This window comes from Procambarus clarkii, chromosome 41 (assembly GCF_040958095.1).
Source record: "Procambarus clarkii isolate CNS0578487 chromosome 41, FALCON_Pclarkii_2.0, whole genome shotgun sequence".
Classification (NCBI taxonomy): Eukaryota; Metazoa; Arthropoda; class Malacostraca; order Decapoda; family Cambaridae; genus Procambarus; species Procambarus clarkii.
Window position 1 is genome coordinate 34,688,033 of NC_091190.1, and position 17,793 is coordinate 34,705,825.

Sequence of the window (17,793 nt, forward strand, 5' to 3'; positions counted from 1 at the left end):
TTCTCAAGTACGTATGTACACCCATTCCTACTGCCAAAAACAAAAACAGCGTCAGGACGAAGGAGACGCCAAACCGCACCAACTCGCCTGCAGAACATAGGCGCTGAAGGGCCATGACGCAAGCTTTCGAGTCCGTAGCTGCTGGAGGTGGTCAGGGCGCCCATGCTGGAGAGGAGGGTAGCGGCGGAGGCGGCTCCCCACCCTAGAATGCAGGGAAAAACCTTGTGACTTCCCCACAGTGGCACCCCAGAACACCCCCAAAGCAACGGGGCACGGATTGGATTAAGAAAAGAGCGAGAGGCGAAGCCCCCCCCCCCCCCCCCCCCCCCCCCCCCCCGAGAGAAAATAGAAGCAGAACACGTGTGCACACCGCCCGGAACCAAAACAAACTCCCACGGCGCATGCGCAGGATGCGAAAGAATAGCCCAACCAGGCGAGAAGAAGCCCAACAAGGCGAGAAGTAACCCAACCGGTTACAAGGAACCCAACAAGGCGAGAAGTAGCCCAACCGGCGACAAGCAGCCCAACTGGCGACAGTAGCTCAAACGGCGACAAGGAGCCCAAAACGGCTACAAGGAGCCCAAAACGGCTACAAGGAGCCCAAAATGGCGACAAGGAGACCAAAACGGCGACAAGGAGCCCAAACGGCGACAAGGAGCGCAAATGGCTACAAGGAGCGCAAATGGCTACAAGGAGCGCAAACGGCTACAAGGAGCCCAAACGGCTACAAGGAGCCCAAACGGCTACAAGGAGCGCAAACGGCTACAAGGAGCGCAAACGGCTACAAGGAGCCCAAACGGCTACAAGGAGCCCAAACGGCTACAAGGAGCCCAAACGGCTACAAGGAGCCCAAACGACTACAAGGAGCCCAAACGGCTACAAGGAGCCCAAACGGCTACAAGGAGCCCAAACGGCTACAAGGAGCCCAAACGACTACAAGGAGCCCAAACGGCTACAAGGAGCCCAAACGGCTACAAGGAGCCCAAACTGTCCAGAACAGAAGGAACCAGTATGGAGGCAAACTCCGGGACACACAGGAGGTAAGCCGCAAAGGCCAACCGCAACACAGGCGAAGAGATGCGGTTAGCCGAAAACCTCTGGAAGACGGAACCGAAGAAATCACAGGGACACGGAACCGAACCTGGGGAGGAGCAGAACCCAAGCCCAAATCCTTGGGCTTTCCGCAGAGGGGGGACGGAAATCCAGGCGGGGCGCAATGGAGCCCTAGGCCCCCATGGCCGCTCCTCCCCAACCCCAGGAGCCTCTACACCAGGCCCCGGGGCCGAGTCGACCTCCAAAGCCCCGGCCCCACAAGAAAAAGCCGGGGCAGCTGAGAGAGCTGGAAGAGAAGGGGCCTACTTGTCAGACCCCGGAGCATCGGCCGGAGGAACAGATTCGAATGCCTCCGCAGCTACCCCGGACGGGGCAACCCCCGAAACTGCCCAAGTCTCAGAACCTCTAACCCCGCCCCGACCCTGAAGCCTGCAGATGCGTAGGGGCCGGAAGCAGGAGGGGGAAAAACATGGGGGGCGTGGAAGAACCAAGGCTGAAGCTACCAAAACCGCCAAGTCTGGGTCCCTACACAAACGGGGCAGCATCGGGGCGTCCAGGGAAGCGACAAACCTGAGCGCGTTGCAACAACCTACCCTGCAACGCGCAAGCTGCCTGCACCCATGGGAAATCATCAGCAATCTGGGTGAATGGAGTCACGAACAAGCAACAAAGCTCGCAGGACTCAGGATCGAATGTGTCACCGACCCAACAGGCAGCATGACGGAGGCAAAAACAAAGAGTCACCCTGAGACAAAGGGACAGAGCAACCAACCCTCAACTCGCACAAAGCGAGAGGGGACGCAAGGGTCTCCACTATCGACCCGAGAGCCCCCGGGGGGTTTCCCAGGGCCCCTAGACTGGGTCTGCTAGGGGTTATCCCAGGCAGGGCACTGCTAACCGGCGCCCCAAACTACCAAGCAAACTGCTAAAGCTGAACCCACGGGACGTGTCCACTCGCGAGGGCGAAGCAGGGGGTGCCACCACACAAACGAACCTAATATAAGGGGGGGGGGGAACACAAGGCAGACCCCCCCTACCAGGCAAAAAGAAATATAAAAGAAAAACCACACAAGTGGACAACGTACCCAGAAGGAACAGAGCCGGCTGCTGTTATAGGTGAAAACTAGCTACGCAGTACCCTGCGCCCCACCAGTGCTATAACTACCACTTACCCCAAGGTAAACAAGGGAGGAAAACCCCCAAACCCTCGGGGCGGCCAAACGCCAAGCAGCAAAAAGCCAACAGAGGTAGACCCAAGGCGACTTGTAGAAGGCAACCCCAAGCCCCAAGGGCGGTACTTACAGGGCACTCAGGGAAGGTGACCCTAAGCACATGCAGCCCGAGTACCTGAGAATACTACTCCCAGCTCACACGACCACCGTAAGAGCAGCACTGCAAACAAGTCACAGCACTGAGACAAGACCGGAGCTGGAGCCACACGACCGTGCATGATCCCATCAGCCGAGGAACTGGGGCGGGGATCGCCGGCACGGGGGTCTGGGACTCCCCCTTCCCCCTCCCGGGGAGGGGGGAGCTGTGCAGACATGCGGCGCGGCTCGTGTGACGTCATGCTTGTTAGTTCGTTTTCCTGGGGGAGTTCTGTCCACTCGTTTGTCGATTTTTGTTGTTAACCAGAATAGGGGTTTGTTTTGTGGCTCTTACCTTTCTGGGTGCCTGTCCCAGTCGATGGCAGATACAGAATGCTCCAAATCACATGTGCATTTCTATGGGCCATTGCTCCCCGTGCCTGGTTGATACCTGGTTGATACCTGGTTGATGGGGTTCTGGGAGTTCTTCTACTCCCCAAGCCCGGCCCGAGGCCAGGCTTGACTTGTGAGAGTTTGGTCCACCAGGCTGTTGCCTGGTGGACCAGGGAACCTCCGGCAGGACCAGGGAACCTCCGGGTCCCATCCAAAAATGGGGCCAGGTTTTGGCTCGTGGTCCCCGGTAGGCCTAGAACTCCACCCACATCGACTGATGCAAAATAGTTAGGTATCCATATCAGCCATGGATAGCTCCGGGAAACCGTAGGGACTCCCCCCAGAAAAAGTGTTGAATGTATTGAAACGCAATTTTCTGGGCGAGACCCAGAGAATCTGCAAAGCTATTCAGGCTGATATCTTACTATTAGCTTTCTGGCATAAGTGAAAGTGTATGGAGTTCTTGCCTACCGGGGACTACCAGCCAGAACCAGGCCACCTCAGAGAGGCACTAGGAGCAACGGCTTATAGAAACCCCCGTGTGGTTGGAAGAATTTCATGTCTGCCATCGACCGGGTCTGGCACCCAGAAAGGTAGGAGCCCCGAAAACAAACCCCTATTCTAGTAAAAGCATTGCTACCGAAAGCCGAATGAGTGGACAGAACTCACCAAATGAAAACTAGCATTATGTCATCACATCACCGCACCGCCATCTGTGCAACCTCCCCTCCCCATCCCTGGGAAGGGGAAGGGGGAGCCCCAGACCTCCGTGCTGGCAATCCAACCTCCAGTTCTTAGGGTGGATATCAAAAACACGCGAAAACACTGACGACTGGAGGGAGGGAAGGATGACAGGGAACCTCCGGGTCTCACCCAAAAAATGGCATTTCATTACATTCAATGTTGGTTTTGTAGGGGAAGCCCCGTTGAGCTACCTCACCAAAGAGAAAAGAAAAAAGGACCCGGGTGGTGGACGCCACGTGCCTTAACTCAAAAACAAGACAATAGGCCATACCAAAGGACCCTGCAGTCAACCCGGGAGACCCGAACCCTGGAACAGGAAAGAAGGAAGGGAACCCGGGCAAACCAAAGTGCGCCCACGGCCACAGAGGCCAAGACGCGCAGAGAACAGTGAAAAGTCGCAACCGAACACAACACATGATGCACCCCAGGCCCGACTAGCCAAGCATCAACAATCCTAGGACCCCTCCAGGAAACAGCAGACCCAAATATCACCAGAAAAGGAGGCGACTGCTGCAAACAAACCTACCACCAGGACCAAACGAGCAGAAAAAATTTGTGTGGCAGAGGAGAGCCAGAAGCTCTCCGACCCGACCCCCAGAGGCAACGCCAACAGGAAAATGAGACCTGGAGAAACAATCTTGAGTCGAAAGGGATACGACAAACCGAGGAGAAGAAAGAGAGAGAGAACCTGGGGTTACAACCAGGAAGGCAAGGAAGCCAGGAAGGCGGAGCCGGTCGGCCGAGCGGACAGCACGCTGGACTTGTGATCCTGTGGTCCTGTGTTCGATCCCAGATGCCGGCGAGAAACATTGGGCAGAGTTTCTTTCACCCTATGCCTCTGTTACCTAGCAGTAAAATAGGTACCTGGGTGTTAGTCAGCTGTCACGGGCTGCTTCCAGGTGGTGGAGGCCTGGTCGAGGCCCGGGCCGCGGGGACACTAAAAAGCCCCGAAATCATCTCAAGATAACCTCAAGATAATCTCAAGAAGGCACCAGAAGCACATGAGCAGGCTGGAGGTGTAACAACACAAGATACAGCTTGTGGAACGGAGAAGTAACATCAACACCGAACGCAAGCTGGAGTGGCTCTGCTAGCCTTGTACGATACGAGGCGATAGTATTCGGCATTAAATTACGGTCATGGAACAACCACAAAAGGAAGGACAAGACAACCTTATAAGAGACCGAAGTACACTTACTCAGGGATAGGAAAACGGGAAGGACTGCCAGGAAACTTTATACTGCCGCCGAAGACGAAGCACGCAGGTGGGAGACCAACAACGAAGCCACCTATGCCCATACAAGGGACGAAAAATCTCAAGACAAAAGCCCCAAATGCGAAGACTCAAGGAGAAGAACGAACCAGCTACGTACCTGGCTGGACCAATCTGCAAAAAGAGGCGGAGCCCCAGAAGACCCTCGGATTTGAACACAGAGCAAACAGCGCTTGAATCAAGGCTGGGCCGGCCACCAAAGAGCCAGAAGAACAACACACTTCCAGGAGGCTCCAAGCGAGTCAGTACCTAGGACGTGACATGTACCCTGAACGTGAAACGAAAGGAGAGCCAACCTCGAGAACTCAGCAGACAAGTCACCCGAAGCGACCAAACCCAAAGAGCCAAGGATCGCATCAAACCCCACACGGTTCAGGCAAGAACCACCAGGAACAGTCCGAATGGAGCCGGATCGTTGAAATGCGAGCGACCCTGAAACCTCCAGAGCGACATCCACACAGCAGCGAACACCCACATCGTGCCATGAGCTTGACGGAAGGACGGACCTCACTGTCCCAGGCCAGCCTGGTGAGCATAAGTCACAAAGCCCCAGCCAAGAGACGACACATGTGTATGAAGATCGAGCGAGGGCTCAGGTAGGTGCCAAGGCACGAAACCCCTAAAACCCCAAGAGGAAGCCGGAGACACATCAGCCAACATAAGGCCTCCGGGGGTCGAACCCAGCAATTGCGAGAGGCGGAAGGGACGTCCCCAATGGAACCAAAACAGCCGATGAAGGAGGGCCAAGAAACCCAGGGATTCAGACGGGACAAGTCCAAGATGGCCTGCAGGTCCGCACAGTCCCATTTTAGAACTGGGAAACAGGCGGGAAACCCACCCGAGAGACGTCGTCATTACGACCACACTCAAGTGCACTTACTCCAAGACGACCTGACAGAGTGCAGGGAAAGAGGCCTGCCCAGCCAGCCCTCAACCCCCCCTGAAGGAGGAGGAGCCACCCATCGCCACCCCAGGCCGCAAGAAACGACCTGAAAAGTTCACAATAGTGAACCAGGTGTGAGCGAAAAGAGCAAGCCTCCTCCCCATCGCCCCGTCAATGGGGCGAACCGCGAAAGGGCCAACGCCCCTTACAAGAACCCAGTCTGTGCACAGAGCGAGCATCGCGCCGACCAGGCGCAGCCGGGACTGAAGGCGGCACCGACTCCGAAACTGGCGCCTGTGGCCTACCCCGACGAGCGGAACCGCGAGCCCTGGCATGACCCCTCTGGGAAGAACCCACCCCAGGACTCCCGGAGAACCAACAAGTCAGACATCGGATGGCAACTGGAAGATGTTGCCCGCATGTACTGCTCGACCGCAGAAGCCACAAACAACAAAAGACATAAGGGCAAAGACAACCTAAGAGCTAGGGATTATACAGATTCCAAGGAGAAAGCAAGAACCACCTGCTAACACGTGAGATGCGCAGCAAAAAACTGTGACAGCACATCCCGCAGGATGGGTGCAACAGTTTCAAAAGCGCGGACGACACACGAGCAGCCGAGACCAAGGTGCAAGACCCAGGAACGGCCCCAAGCGCCTCCACATCCTCAAGCCAATTCGAAGACAGCTCCAGGAGGGAAAAGAAATGTAGGACCGAAGCCAATAAGTCATGGGCGCGCAAGTCCTCAGCCTGCTTGATCCCTGCTTGATGGGGTTTTGGGAGTTTATCTACTCCCCAAGCCCGGCCTGAAACCAGGCTCAACTTGTGAGAATTTGGTCAACCAGGCTGTTGCTTGGAGTGGCCCGCAGGCCCACATACCCACCACAGCCCGGGCCACAAGCGCAACTGACAGGGAAGGAACTTGCACATGAAGCAGAACCACGCCAACATCCCGAAAAAGGGCAGGAGCGAAAAGGCACTTATTAAGGTGCTCAAAGTCACCCTCCAGGTTAACCTGGACCACAGTAGATGCTCCATGCCACTCAACCTTGCGGGTACAACAGAAGGTTCCCAAGCATACAGCAAGAACAAAGGGCAGCCCGCAGGAGAGGACAAGCCAAAAACCTCACAACAAACCCAGTATGAAGACGAAGATCCAAACCTGAAAGAAGATGGATCCATTATGGAGGCATACTCCGGGTTGTGCAGGAAATAAGCTGCAATGGCTGCCTGCACCTCAGTAGACGAGACGTGGGAAGCCGAAAACCTCCAGAAAGACGAAACCGAAGAACCTGCAGGGACACGGAACCGAACTCGGAGAAGAGCCGAACCCAAATCCAACTCGTACGCAAAGGGGGGAAAGGAAAACCCCCACTCCTTGAAACAGTAAGCCCCGCTCAGAGGGTCGGAAAACCCAGGCGGGATCCAACAGGGCCCAAGGCCCCCAAGCCAGCTCCTCACCAACCCTGGGAACCTCCACGTCAGGTCCCGGGGACGAGTCATCCTCCAAAGCCCCGGCCTCACAAGAAAAGGCCGAGGCGGCCGAAAGAGTAGGAAGAGAATGGGCCCACTGGTCAGGCCCAGGAGCTACAGCTGGAGGAATAGACTCGAATGCCTCTATCGCCCCCCTGGAAGGGGCAATCCCCGAAACCACCCGAGTCTCAGAAACCTCTAAACCCTGGCACGACCACGAAGCCCTCAGATGCTTAGGAGCCAGTAGCAGGCGGTGGGGGGAGGGGGGGGACAATGTCATCGTCAGATTGGGGAAAAATAAGTCACAAACAAGCAACAAAGCTCGGAGGACTCAGGGTCGAATGTGTCACTGACCCAATAGGCAGCATGACAGAGGCAAAAACAATGAGCGTTGCCCTGAGACAAGGGGACAGAGCAATCCTCAAACTCGCACACGGCTAGAGGGGACTCAGGTCAATCGCCAAGCAGAGGGCCTAGTTTACCAACTGACTGTGTCGGGCGCCACTCTAGTGCCTTCTACCCTGTGACGACACAGATTCACTGCCAACTGTTCCCATTGTTTTGATTTGTCACGAGACTGGAGTGTTCATTCCATGACTTTTTGGATATATCTGCACAATCCAGGAACATCCGTGCACCATTTCGGCTCCTAATGCACGCATTGTGTCAGTGATGGCTAACTGGTGGGTGGATGAGCAGGGAGGGTGTCTTGGGGAAATGGGATGGCTGGTAGGCAGGGTTAGCAGGTGACCGGGCAAGACATATGGATGGAGTGGTGGCCGACTGACTGGCAGGCAGGCTAGGTAGCAGGCGGGTGGGTGGCTGGGTGGGCAGTTTTGGGTGGGTAGGTATGTATATGGATTGGTGGTCAGCTGGAAAGCAGGCAGGGTGGGTACGTGCATGGGCAGGGAGGATGGCTGGGTGGGCCGTGTGGATGGATTGGTGGGCAGACTGGGTGGGTGAGTACATTAATGAGAGGGAGGAGGGCTAGGTGGGTTGGTGGGTGGGCTGGTAGGCAAAGCTTTTGGTGGGCAAGCAGGCAGGCTGGGTGAGTTCAGGGGGGCAGACTTTGGTGGGTTCGGGCAAGGGGTCTTTAGACGGACTTCGGTGGGGTTTCGGGCAGATAGGCAGGATCAGGTGGGTAGGTTTAGGCAAGCTTGGGTGGGCCCGGGCGGGTAAGCAGGCTTGGATGGGCTTGGGCGGGTAGGCAGGCTTGGATGGGTTCAGGGGGCTTAAGTGGGTTCAGGTGGGTTTGAGGGGGCTTGGGTGGGTTCAGGCAGGCTTGGGTGGTTTAGGTGGGTAGGCAGGCTTGGGTGGGTTCGGGCGGGTAGGCGGGCTTGGGCGGCAGGCGGACCATCACAGACTGGCTGTGGTCACACCAAATACCCTCAGCTCCCCATACCCGCTACATCCTACCGCCTCCCCCTAAGCCCTCAAGGCACGTGTAGACGGGTATTAATACAGTCCAGATTCTCTGCAACCTTTCTACCAGATGGTGGACTTAGATGCAGACTGCCCTGACTGACTGACTGACTGCCCTGGCTGACATACTTGTATACAAGAAGGTACATTGGGTTTGTGAGAGAACATCACATTTGTATTCTGTAAGCATCGGACTCATGTTGTTAACAAATTGTGACTGGTTGCTACCATAGCTGTGAATGCCTAACAGCCTTTGACTGGTAATAACTGAATGACTTGTGACTGGATGCTTGACAGTCAGAAGTCAAGTACAATTGTACTGACTAATCAGTACAATCTGTATATGAAGTTTCTGAAAATAAGATCAAAGGGAATGAAACAAATGACAATTATAGTCTTTTGCAAAGGCTTCCAAGAAAGCTCGCATTGCCTCACCTGCACCTGACTCATCACATGTTGACCCAAATGCGTCAACATCTGAGGTTACCTTATCACCATTCTTCTCCATTTCGGTCAACCCCAACTCCATCAACATCTACCACCTCTTCCCTGTAAATAACTATGCTACATCAACAATGATCAACATAAAAAGTGGATCAGGACTTCTTTTCTTGGCAAGTACAAACAAAATACTGTCGCATTTATGCTATGAACCTGTCAATTTTTCCTTTAGATTTCTTTCCTACACTTCTCGTTTATATATTTTTCCTATATTTCTCGTTTACGAACTTACATTGTAACCGACAGGTCTCATCCCTCAGGGGGTTCACAAAGCCAGTGGTCCTCTGTATTAAGATTAACTAAAGGCAAATTCTATCATGTTTCATGTCTTACTGTACATGATTTACATGAAAAGCTTTTAGACACACAATATTCAATTGACATTTACGCTGTATGAATCCTGATGTGCTTTAATAGACTTGCTTTTGTTGAAAAGACTTTTTTACACTCTGAACAGTGATATGGTTTCTCTCTTGTATGTATCCTCTTGTGTCTTATTAGATGTGATTTTGTTGAAAAGTATTTCTGACACTCTGAACAGTGATACGGTTTCTCTCCTGTGTGAATTCTCATGTGTGATATTAGATGTGATTTTGTTGAAGAGTATTTCTGACACACTGAACAGTGATATAGTTTCTCTCCGGTATGAATCCTCATGTGTGATATTAGCTGTGATTTTGTTGAAAAGTATTTCTGACACACTGAACAGTGATACGGTTTCTCTCCTGTATGAATTCTCATGTGTGATATTAGAGTTGATTTTTGTGAAAAGTCTTTTTGACACTCTGAACAGTGATATGGTTTTTCTCCTGTATGAATTCTCATGTGTGATATTAGAGTTGATTTTTGTGAAAAGTCTTTTTGACACTCTGAACAGTGATATGGATTCTCTCCTGTATGAATCCAGATGTGTGATATTAGATCTGATTTTTGTGAAAAGTCTTTTTGACACTCTGAACAGTGATATGGTTTCTCTCCTGTATGAATCCTCATGTGTGTTATTAGAGTTGATTTTTGTGAAAAGTCTTTTTGACACTCTGAACAGTGATATGGTTTCTCTCCTGTATGAATCCTCATGTGTGATATTAGATGTGATTTTTGTGAAAAGTCTTTTTTACACGCTGAACAGTGATATGGTTTCTCTCCTGTATGAATCCTCATGTGTGATATTAGATATGATATTTGTGAAAAGTCTTTTTGACACTCTGAACAGTGATATGGTTTTTCCCCTGTATGAATCCTCACATGTCTTATTAGACTTGCTTTTGTTGAAAAGATTTTTTGACACTCTGAACAGGGATATGATTTCTTTCCTGTATGAATCCTCATGTGTGATATTAGATGTGATTTTTGTGAAAAGTCTTTTTGACACTCTGAGCAGTGATATGGTTTCCCTCCTGTATGATTCCTCGTGTGCATTATTAACAATGATTCATATTTAAAGTCTTTTAGACATACTCTACAGTGATATGGCTCTTCTCCTGAATGGGTATTCATATTTAAATTTTTATATTTTTAAAGTAGTTTAGACAATGAATATTTAATATTGATTTTCTTCTCTACATTTTTGTATGCTATTATGCAAGATGTTTTCATGATATAATTTTGAACATTCAACACTGAAGATGTTTTGCTTTTGAATAAATATTTGTACAGTTTACTAAGATTAACTAAATGCAAATTCTATCATGTTTCATATGTTTTACTGTACCTGATTTACATGAAAAGCATTTACATTATAAGTCTTTTTGACAATCTGAACTGTGATATAGTTTCTCTCCTGTATAAATCCTCAAGTGTTTTATTAGACTCCCTTTTTTTGAAAATACTTTTTCAAATTTTTTTTTTTTTAGAAGTAAATAAATGTATTTACCTTTAAGCTAAAGTTATGTGATCCAAAAACCCTAAGTATTGTCTAATGAATTATCCTACATTTCATTAGTTAAGTCATATAGACAATTATTATTGGTATTTCTCTCCTAAATACATTTTTGTATTATTGAAAAATATTAGAGAAAAATCTTAGTTACATATTCGTGATGACTTAAAATGGATGAGCTTTTGTTCATTACTAAAACAAATATTCTTAAAAGATGCATAAAACACTTGGACTGTCAGATGCATAAATAATACAAGTTACTACATGACAATCAGTATAGAACATCCAGCTCAGTATAGAGTACCATCAACAGATGACACTCTGTATCAAATAAGCAATACCTTGAGGTGCTTCCAGGCCTTAGCGTCCCTGCAGCCCGGTTGTCGACCAAGCCTCCTGGTTGCTGGATTGGTCAACCAGGCTGTTGGACGCAGCTGCTCGCAGCCTGGCAATTGGAATAATCTAATTCTATTTTGTAGGAATATAAAGTAATTTAATTACATGTCACAGACACAAGAGAATGGAAAATTTTTACAATATGTAAACCACCTGTAATTCATAAATAGTAAGATAATACTGTGCTTATTATATTAGAAAATATGCTAGACATAAAATATACTCAATAACATTTCCCATGAATTGGCAAGTGCAAAAGCAAACATCCAAATGCACTTTTCCACATGCGTTCACCAGCAGGAAAGTTAGTGTCTGTGTACAACTTTATTAACAATCAAAAATCATGTAGCAAGTTTTTCAGATTTAACTAAATGTCTAAAAAAATATACAGTATTATATTATAATATTAATACCTAATACCTTTAAATACCTAATAAATCACAAACAAAAAAAGAAGAGCGTAGTAGGATAAAAACAGAAATAATATAGGAGGGGACCTAAAAATTCCCTCTAATGCGTTGTGTGTCGTTCCCTCCGAAGCTAAGGGTCCTCTTCCAGCCAGAGATGGTACTCCCTTATGTCATATATAAATATTATGTATTATTATAAATAAAGCTCCAGCACTCAAGGATGTTTCATTATACATATAGGAACAGCAGTGAGGGATGTCTTATTATAAATACAGTCACAGTACTGAAATGTCTCATTATAAACAAAACTACAGAACTGAGAAATGCCTTATTATAAAAATAACCATAGAATTTGGGATGTCTTATTATAAGTATAACCACAGAACTGAGGGATGTCTTATTATATATACCCACAGAACTGATGGATGTCTTACAAATATAGCCGTTGCACAAGTTTCAGGTACAATGGGCCCTCATGTGGTTTGTTATTTGTGTATGAGAGTTTAACAAGAAATTACCGATCCAATGTAATGTGCGCATGTTCATAATATTTTTATATCCCCCTATACCTTCATGTAAATATATAAAAAAGCATTAAGAACACTGATATATTATCTTACTTGGAGAGGCTTTTTAGCTAATAGAGTAAATTACCTAAGAAAAAATTCACAATCACTATACAGTTTAAAGATTATTTTTTTAAATGCTCTTTCAACATTTACAATAACTCACATAGAAGAAAAATTGTGTAAGGTTTTAATATGGAAATTACATATTAAACTTGTTTACATTGGAACCCGAGGATAAAAGCATCCTGCAATAATTAATTTAAAATAAAACCATTTTCTTGCCAAACAAAAATATTAAAAACATAAATAGTACATACACATAAATTAATAAATACCAAGATTTTAAAATTAATGATACACTAAATTTGTATTTAAATTCACGTTTCCTTTGTTACCATAGTGCCTGCAAGATGTTGATAATGCCTGCACGGTGCTTCAGATGTGTTACCATGGTGCCATAGTGCATGAGATGTTGATAATAGTGTGTGTTCACTTGAACGAACAACATGGGGGAAGGTCAAGTTGTTCCACCGCTGAATTCGTTCTACCCGTCAGCCCGAGGCTGTCTCACCCTTCCATCTGAAGAGAAAAAAACAATCCTACATCCAATATAAAAAAAATCACAGAACATCTATTTGTTGTATATTTATCATTTTGAACATGGCACATGATGGCACGATCACTAGTGAACAATTCCATATCAAAATCATAACTATGCTGTAATTATTTGAGGTTGCAAAAATGATGTAATAGCCTGCATTTCCATAAGGCAACTGTGTCAGTCTTGATATAAATATTCATAAAAAGATCTATTTATTATGAATTCTTCATTTTCATTATGGCATTTGATAGAACAATCACTTACAAACAATTTGGTATAAAAATGTTACATATATGAGCATTATTAACCCTTAACCACCATGCTGCACAGCTTCGTAATATGACACACCCGTGGTATGCTAAAAATAAATTTTTTGCAAAAATTTTTTTCTCTTCTTATATTATTAAAATGCAGTCTCTGATCATGGGGAAACTAAACAAAAAAATATTGTATGTGACATATTTTAGCCGTGGTGGAGCTGAGAAGTTGAGCAAATTATAGGCACCGAGTGAAAGGGAGCTCGGGTTACGCGACTCCACCACCCCACGGGGTGGATGCCTTATTATAAATATTGTATAGACTTTCTAAATACAGTGGAACCTTGGTTGATGACTGCCCTAAAAGACGAATTTTTTGGAACGCGACGTCAAATTCGTCGTAAAATTTTAATTGGAAGACGACGGTTTACTTAGAATACAACTTCTGTTCGTAAATGAATGGGACAAACGAGTGCGTGGTGCTTGGCACGGGGCGAGGAACTCTCAGTCAGTTTGTTTACATAGTGACAAACTCGGTCGCACTTCAATTCTCTGAGAAGAATTTCACTGGTTTGCCTGATTTTTTGTTTTTTTTAACATAAAAGTTCTCATTATATATCATGCCATGGGTCCCAAGAAAGTCAGTGGAAAAGTTCAACCTAAGAAAATATTTGTGAGGATGACGATAGAGGAAAAACAAGAGATCATTCATAATGAAACAATGTCATGTCTCACTACAGACAAGTGTTAAAACATAGGGAAAAACAAGTGTCGCTAGACAGGTTTTTAGTGAAAAAGTAAGCAGTGAGCCACAAGCAGGTCCTAGTAGTAAGCAGTCAAAACAGGAGAGAGTCATCACCGCTTGATGTTATAATGGATGGGGACTCACCTTCCAAACACTAACACCTCTCCACCTCACCGTTTTCCATACGCCAACAAGAGTCCTCATTCAAGGTAAGATAAACATACAGTACTGTATTGTAGTGTTATTCTGTATAAAATGTATTTTTAAGTTAATATTTTTGGGGTGTGGAACGAATTAACTCAATTCACATTATTTTCTAGGCAAAAATTTGTTTTGGATGACGAATTTTTGGATGACAACGTGTCTCCAGGAACGGATTACGATCGTGAACAAAGGTACTACTGTATATAGAGAATATATAGAGAAGCGGCAGTTTGCCACGAATATAAATTTTCACAATTATTTTGATGTCTCATTCGTTTCTTCTCTTGTTTTTTTTTTTTTGCTGTACTATTATCCAAAAGTGTGTAATTTGTGGAATTTATGTAGTTCAATGTGTGGAACATTGCTATGATCAAAATTATGGGACTCATATATGTGCCTTGTATATTATATTCTATGATCAATCCAACAGTGTTCTTGCTGTTATTACACTATATATACACAGACGTTGTATATAACATCAATGCTTTTGTGCACCATAATGAACCACAAAGATCATTTGTTGAGAGTTTATCTACACAGAGCAAGAATCCAAGGTCAACCTAGCGCCCAACAGCCAAGTGTGGCAGGAGCTGCCTCCTGCCACACACTGCCACCCATTAATATTTACATAATAATTTCAGTGTCTGTGAATCATTTTTATCTGTTTTTTTTGCAGTTATATTATTCAATAGTGTGTAACATATTGAATGTATATACAGTATCTACTCAATTTAACAGCCTCTTTTATACCGATCTGCCGGTAATGACGACTGGTTTGGGAGACCGGTATCTAGAGCCACATATACCGGTCTGGTGGTCGATATTACTGAAGGTCGGTATTGGGTTTGTTTTGGCATCAGGGGGTCCTCACATGGCAAGCAGGCCGCCTACCTCTATCATCCCCTCCTTCCCCCCCACTCCTGCTCTCCCCCCCTACACTCTCACTTCTTGCCTCCCCCGCCCCCCCAAGACCGTTCTGGGAGGTGGCTCAGTAGATTGCCAGCCAGCCAGAGACAGCATGGAGAATCTCCATCTAAAACAATAAAGCACTCATGAAACCAGTATTTTACAGCTTTTTATTATCCTAATAATATTACTAAACAAAATCTGTAACCAAATATATATATATGATGATGATGTACATCCAGAATTTAAGAAACAAATCTGGTTAACTGGGTCAAGTGAGTGAGCTTGTCAGAGTGAGCCGGTCCCTTCCCCACCACCAACACACCTCCCCAACCAGCCCCCCCCATACATCCCATACACACACTCTCTGCTTCACCTCAACACCCATCCCTCCCTCCCTCCCTCCATCCATCCCTCCCTTCCTCAATCCATCCCTCCCAACCTACCTACCTACCTCCCTCCCTCCCTCCCTCCCTCCCTCCCTCCTTCCCTCCTTCCCTCCTTCCCTCCTTCCCTCCTTCCCTCCTTCCCTCCTTCCTTCCTTCCTTCCTTCCTTCCTTCCTTCCATCCATCCATCCATCCATCCTTCCATCCATCCTTCCATCCATCCTTCCATCCATCCTTCCATCCATCCATCCATCCATCCATCCATCCATCCATCCATCCATCCATCCAGCCATCCTTCCATCCATCCATCCATCCATCCATCCATCCATCCATCTCTCCCTCCCCTCTCCATCCATCTCTCCCTCCCTCCCCTCTCCAGCCATCAATCCCTCCCTCCATTAATCCCTCCATCCATCCATCCATCCCTCCCTCCATTCATCCATCTCTCCCTCCCTCTATCCATTCATCCATCCTTCCATCCATCTCTCCCTCTCTCTACCCATTCATCCATCCTTCCATCCATCCATCCCTCCATCCCTCCATTCATCTATCTCTCCCTCCCTCTATCCATTCATCCATCCTTCCCTCCCTCCATTCATCTATTCATCCATCCCTCCCTCCCTCCCTCCCTCCCTCCCTCCCTCCCTCCCTCCCTCCCTCCCTCCCTCCCTCCCTCCATCCATCCCTCTCTCCCTCCATCAATCCCTCCATCCATTCATCCATCCATCCATCAATCCCTCCATCCATCCACCCATCCATCCCTCCCTCCCTCCACCCATCCATCCCTCCCTCCCTCCATCCATCCCTCCCTCCCTTCCTCCCTCCATCCATCAATCCATCCCACCCTCTATCCATCCATTCCTTCCTCCCTTCTTCCATCCATCCCTCACTTCATCCCTCCCTCAATCCCTCTGTCCCTCCATCCATCCATCAATCAATCCATCCAATCCTCTCCCAGCCTCCCTCCCTCCCTACATCCATCAATCCATCCATCCAATCCTCTCCCTGCCTTCCTCACAAGCTCTGCCTGCCTGCCTCCATCCCTGTCTCTCCCTCCCTGCCTACCTTCCAACCTCTTCCTGCTTGCCTGCATGCCCATCCACCCACCAGTCAGCCATCACTGACACAATGAGTGCATTTGGAGCCAACATGGTGCACAGATGTTCCTTGATTGTGCAGATATGTCCAACAAAGTCACAGAATGAACACTCCTGCCTCATGACAAATCAAAACAATGTGCCATGAATCTGTGATGTCACAGGGTAGAAGGCACTAGAGTGGTGTTCCAAGTGACTGTACAAAATTTATCTTACCCGAATGTTACTTGAAAAATTACCGACACTTAACTTTGGAAATACCGGAGCTCTGGAAATAACGACCAGGGTACAGCCCCATTATAAGCTGTTAAATCGAGTAAATACTGTAGTTAAATGTGCGGAACATCACTATTCTCAAAAGTATGTAGCTCATATATGGTGACACATATATTATATTCTTAGAAAAACCAAACAGTGTTCCTGTTGTTATTACCCTATATATGCATGCTATATATCACTACTAACATTTATATGCACCATAACATACTAATAAGCAGTTTTGGTGGGTATAGTAATAAAATCATCAAGACAATGCGTCCAATATTCTAAATTTAAATTTAAAATTTTGCCCTGAGAGGCGAGTCTATTGGGCAGCGCCACTCATCTTTAACTTAAGGTTACCTTGAGGTGCTTCCGGGGCTTAGCGTCCCCGTGGCCTGGTCGTCAACCAGGCCTCCCGGATGCTGGACTAATCAACCAGGCTGTTGGATGCGGCTGCTCGCAGCCTGATGTATGAGTCACAGCCTGGTTGATCAAGTATCCTTTGGAGGTGCTTATCCAGTTCTCTCTTGAACACTATGAGGGGTCTGCCAGTTATGCCCCTTATGTGTAGTGGAAGCGTGTTGAACAGTCTCGAGCCTCTGATGTTGATAGAGTTCTCTCTCAGAGTACCTGTTGCACCTCTGCTTTTCAACGGGAGTATTCTGCACATCCTGCCATGTCTTCTGGTCTCATGTGATGTTATTTCTGTGTGCAGGTTTGGGACCAGCCCCTCAATTATTTTCCACGTGTAAATTATTATGTATATCTCCAGCCTGCGCCCAAGGGAGTACAGATTTACGCTCTTTCGTCAGTCTCAGTAATTTAGATGTTTTACTGAGCGGATTCTGGCAGTAAAGGATCTCTGCACGCTCTCCAGGTCAGCAATTTCTCCAACTTTGAAAAGGCTGTCATTGTGCAGCAGTACTCCACTCTAGAAAGCACTAGCGTCTTGAAAAGTATCATCATCGGTATAGCATCTCTAGTGTGAAAGGTTGTTATCCAACCTGTCATTTTTCTTGCAGTTGTGACGGC

At 47.4% G+C, this 17,793-nt stretch overlaps 1 protein-coding gene across 1 annotated transcript; it reads right to left on the reverse strand.

Moving 5' to 3' along the window:
• Positions 1 to 2,816: 2,816 nt before the first annotated feature.
• On the reverse strand, positions 2,817 to 12,947 carry LOC123761010 (zinc finger protein 271-like). Its single transcript, XM_069339502.1, has one exon. The coding sequence runs from the start codon at positions 10,544 to 10,546 to the stop codon at positions 9,434 to 9,436; it is 1,113 nt and encodes a 370-aa protein (XP_069195603.1). The 5' UTR covers positions 10,547 to 12,947; the 3' UTR covers positions 2,817 to 9,433.
• Positions 12,948 to 17,793: the final 4,846 nt, after the last annotated feature.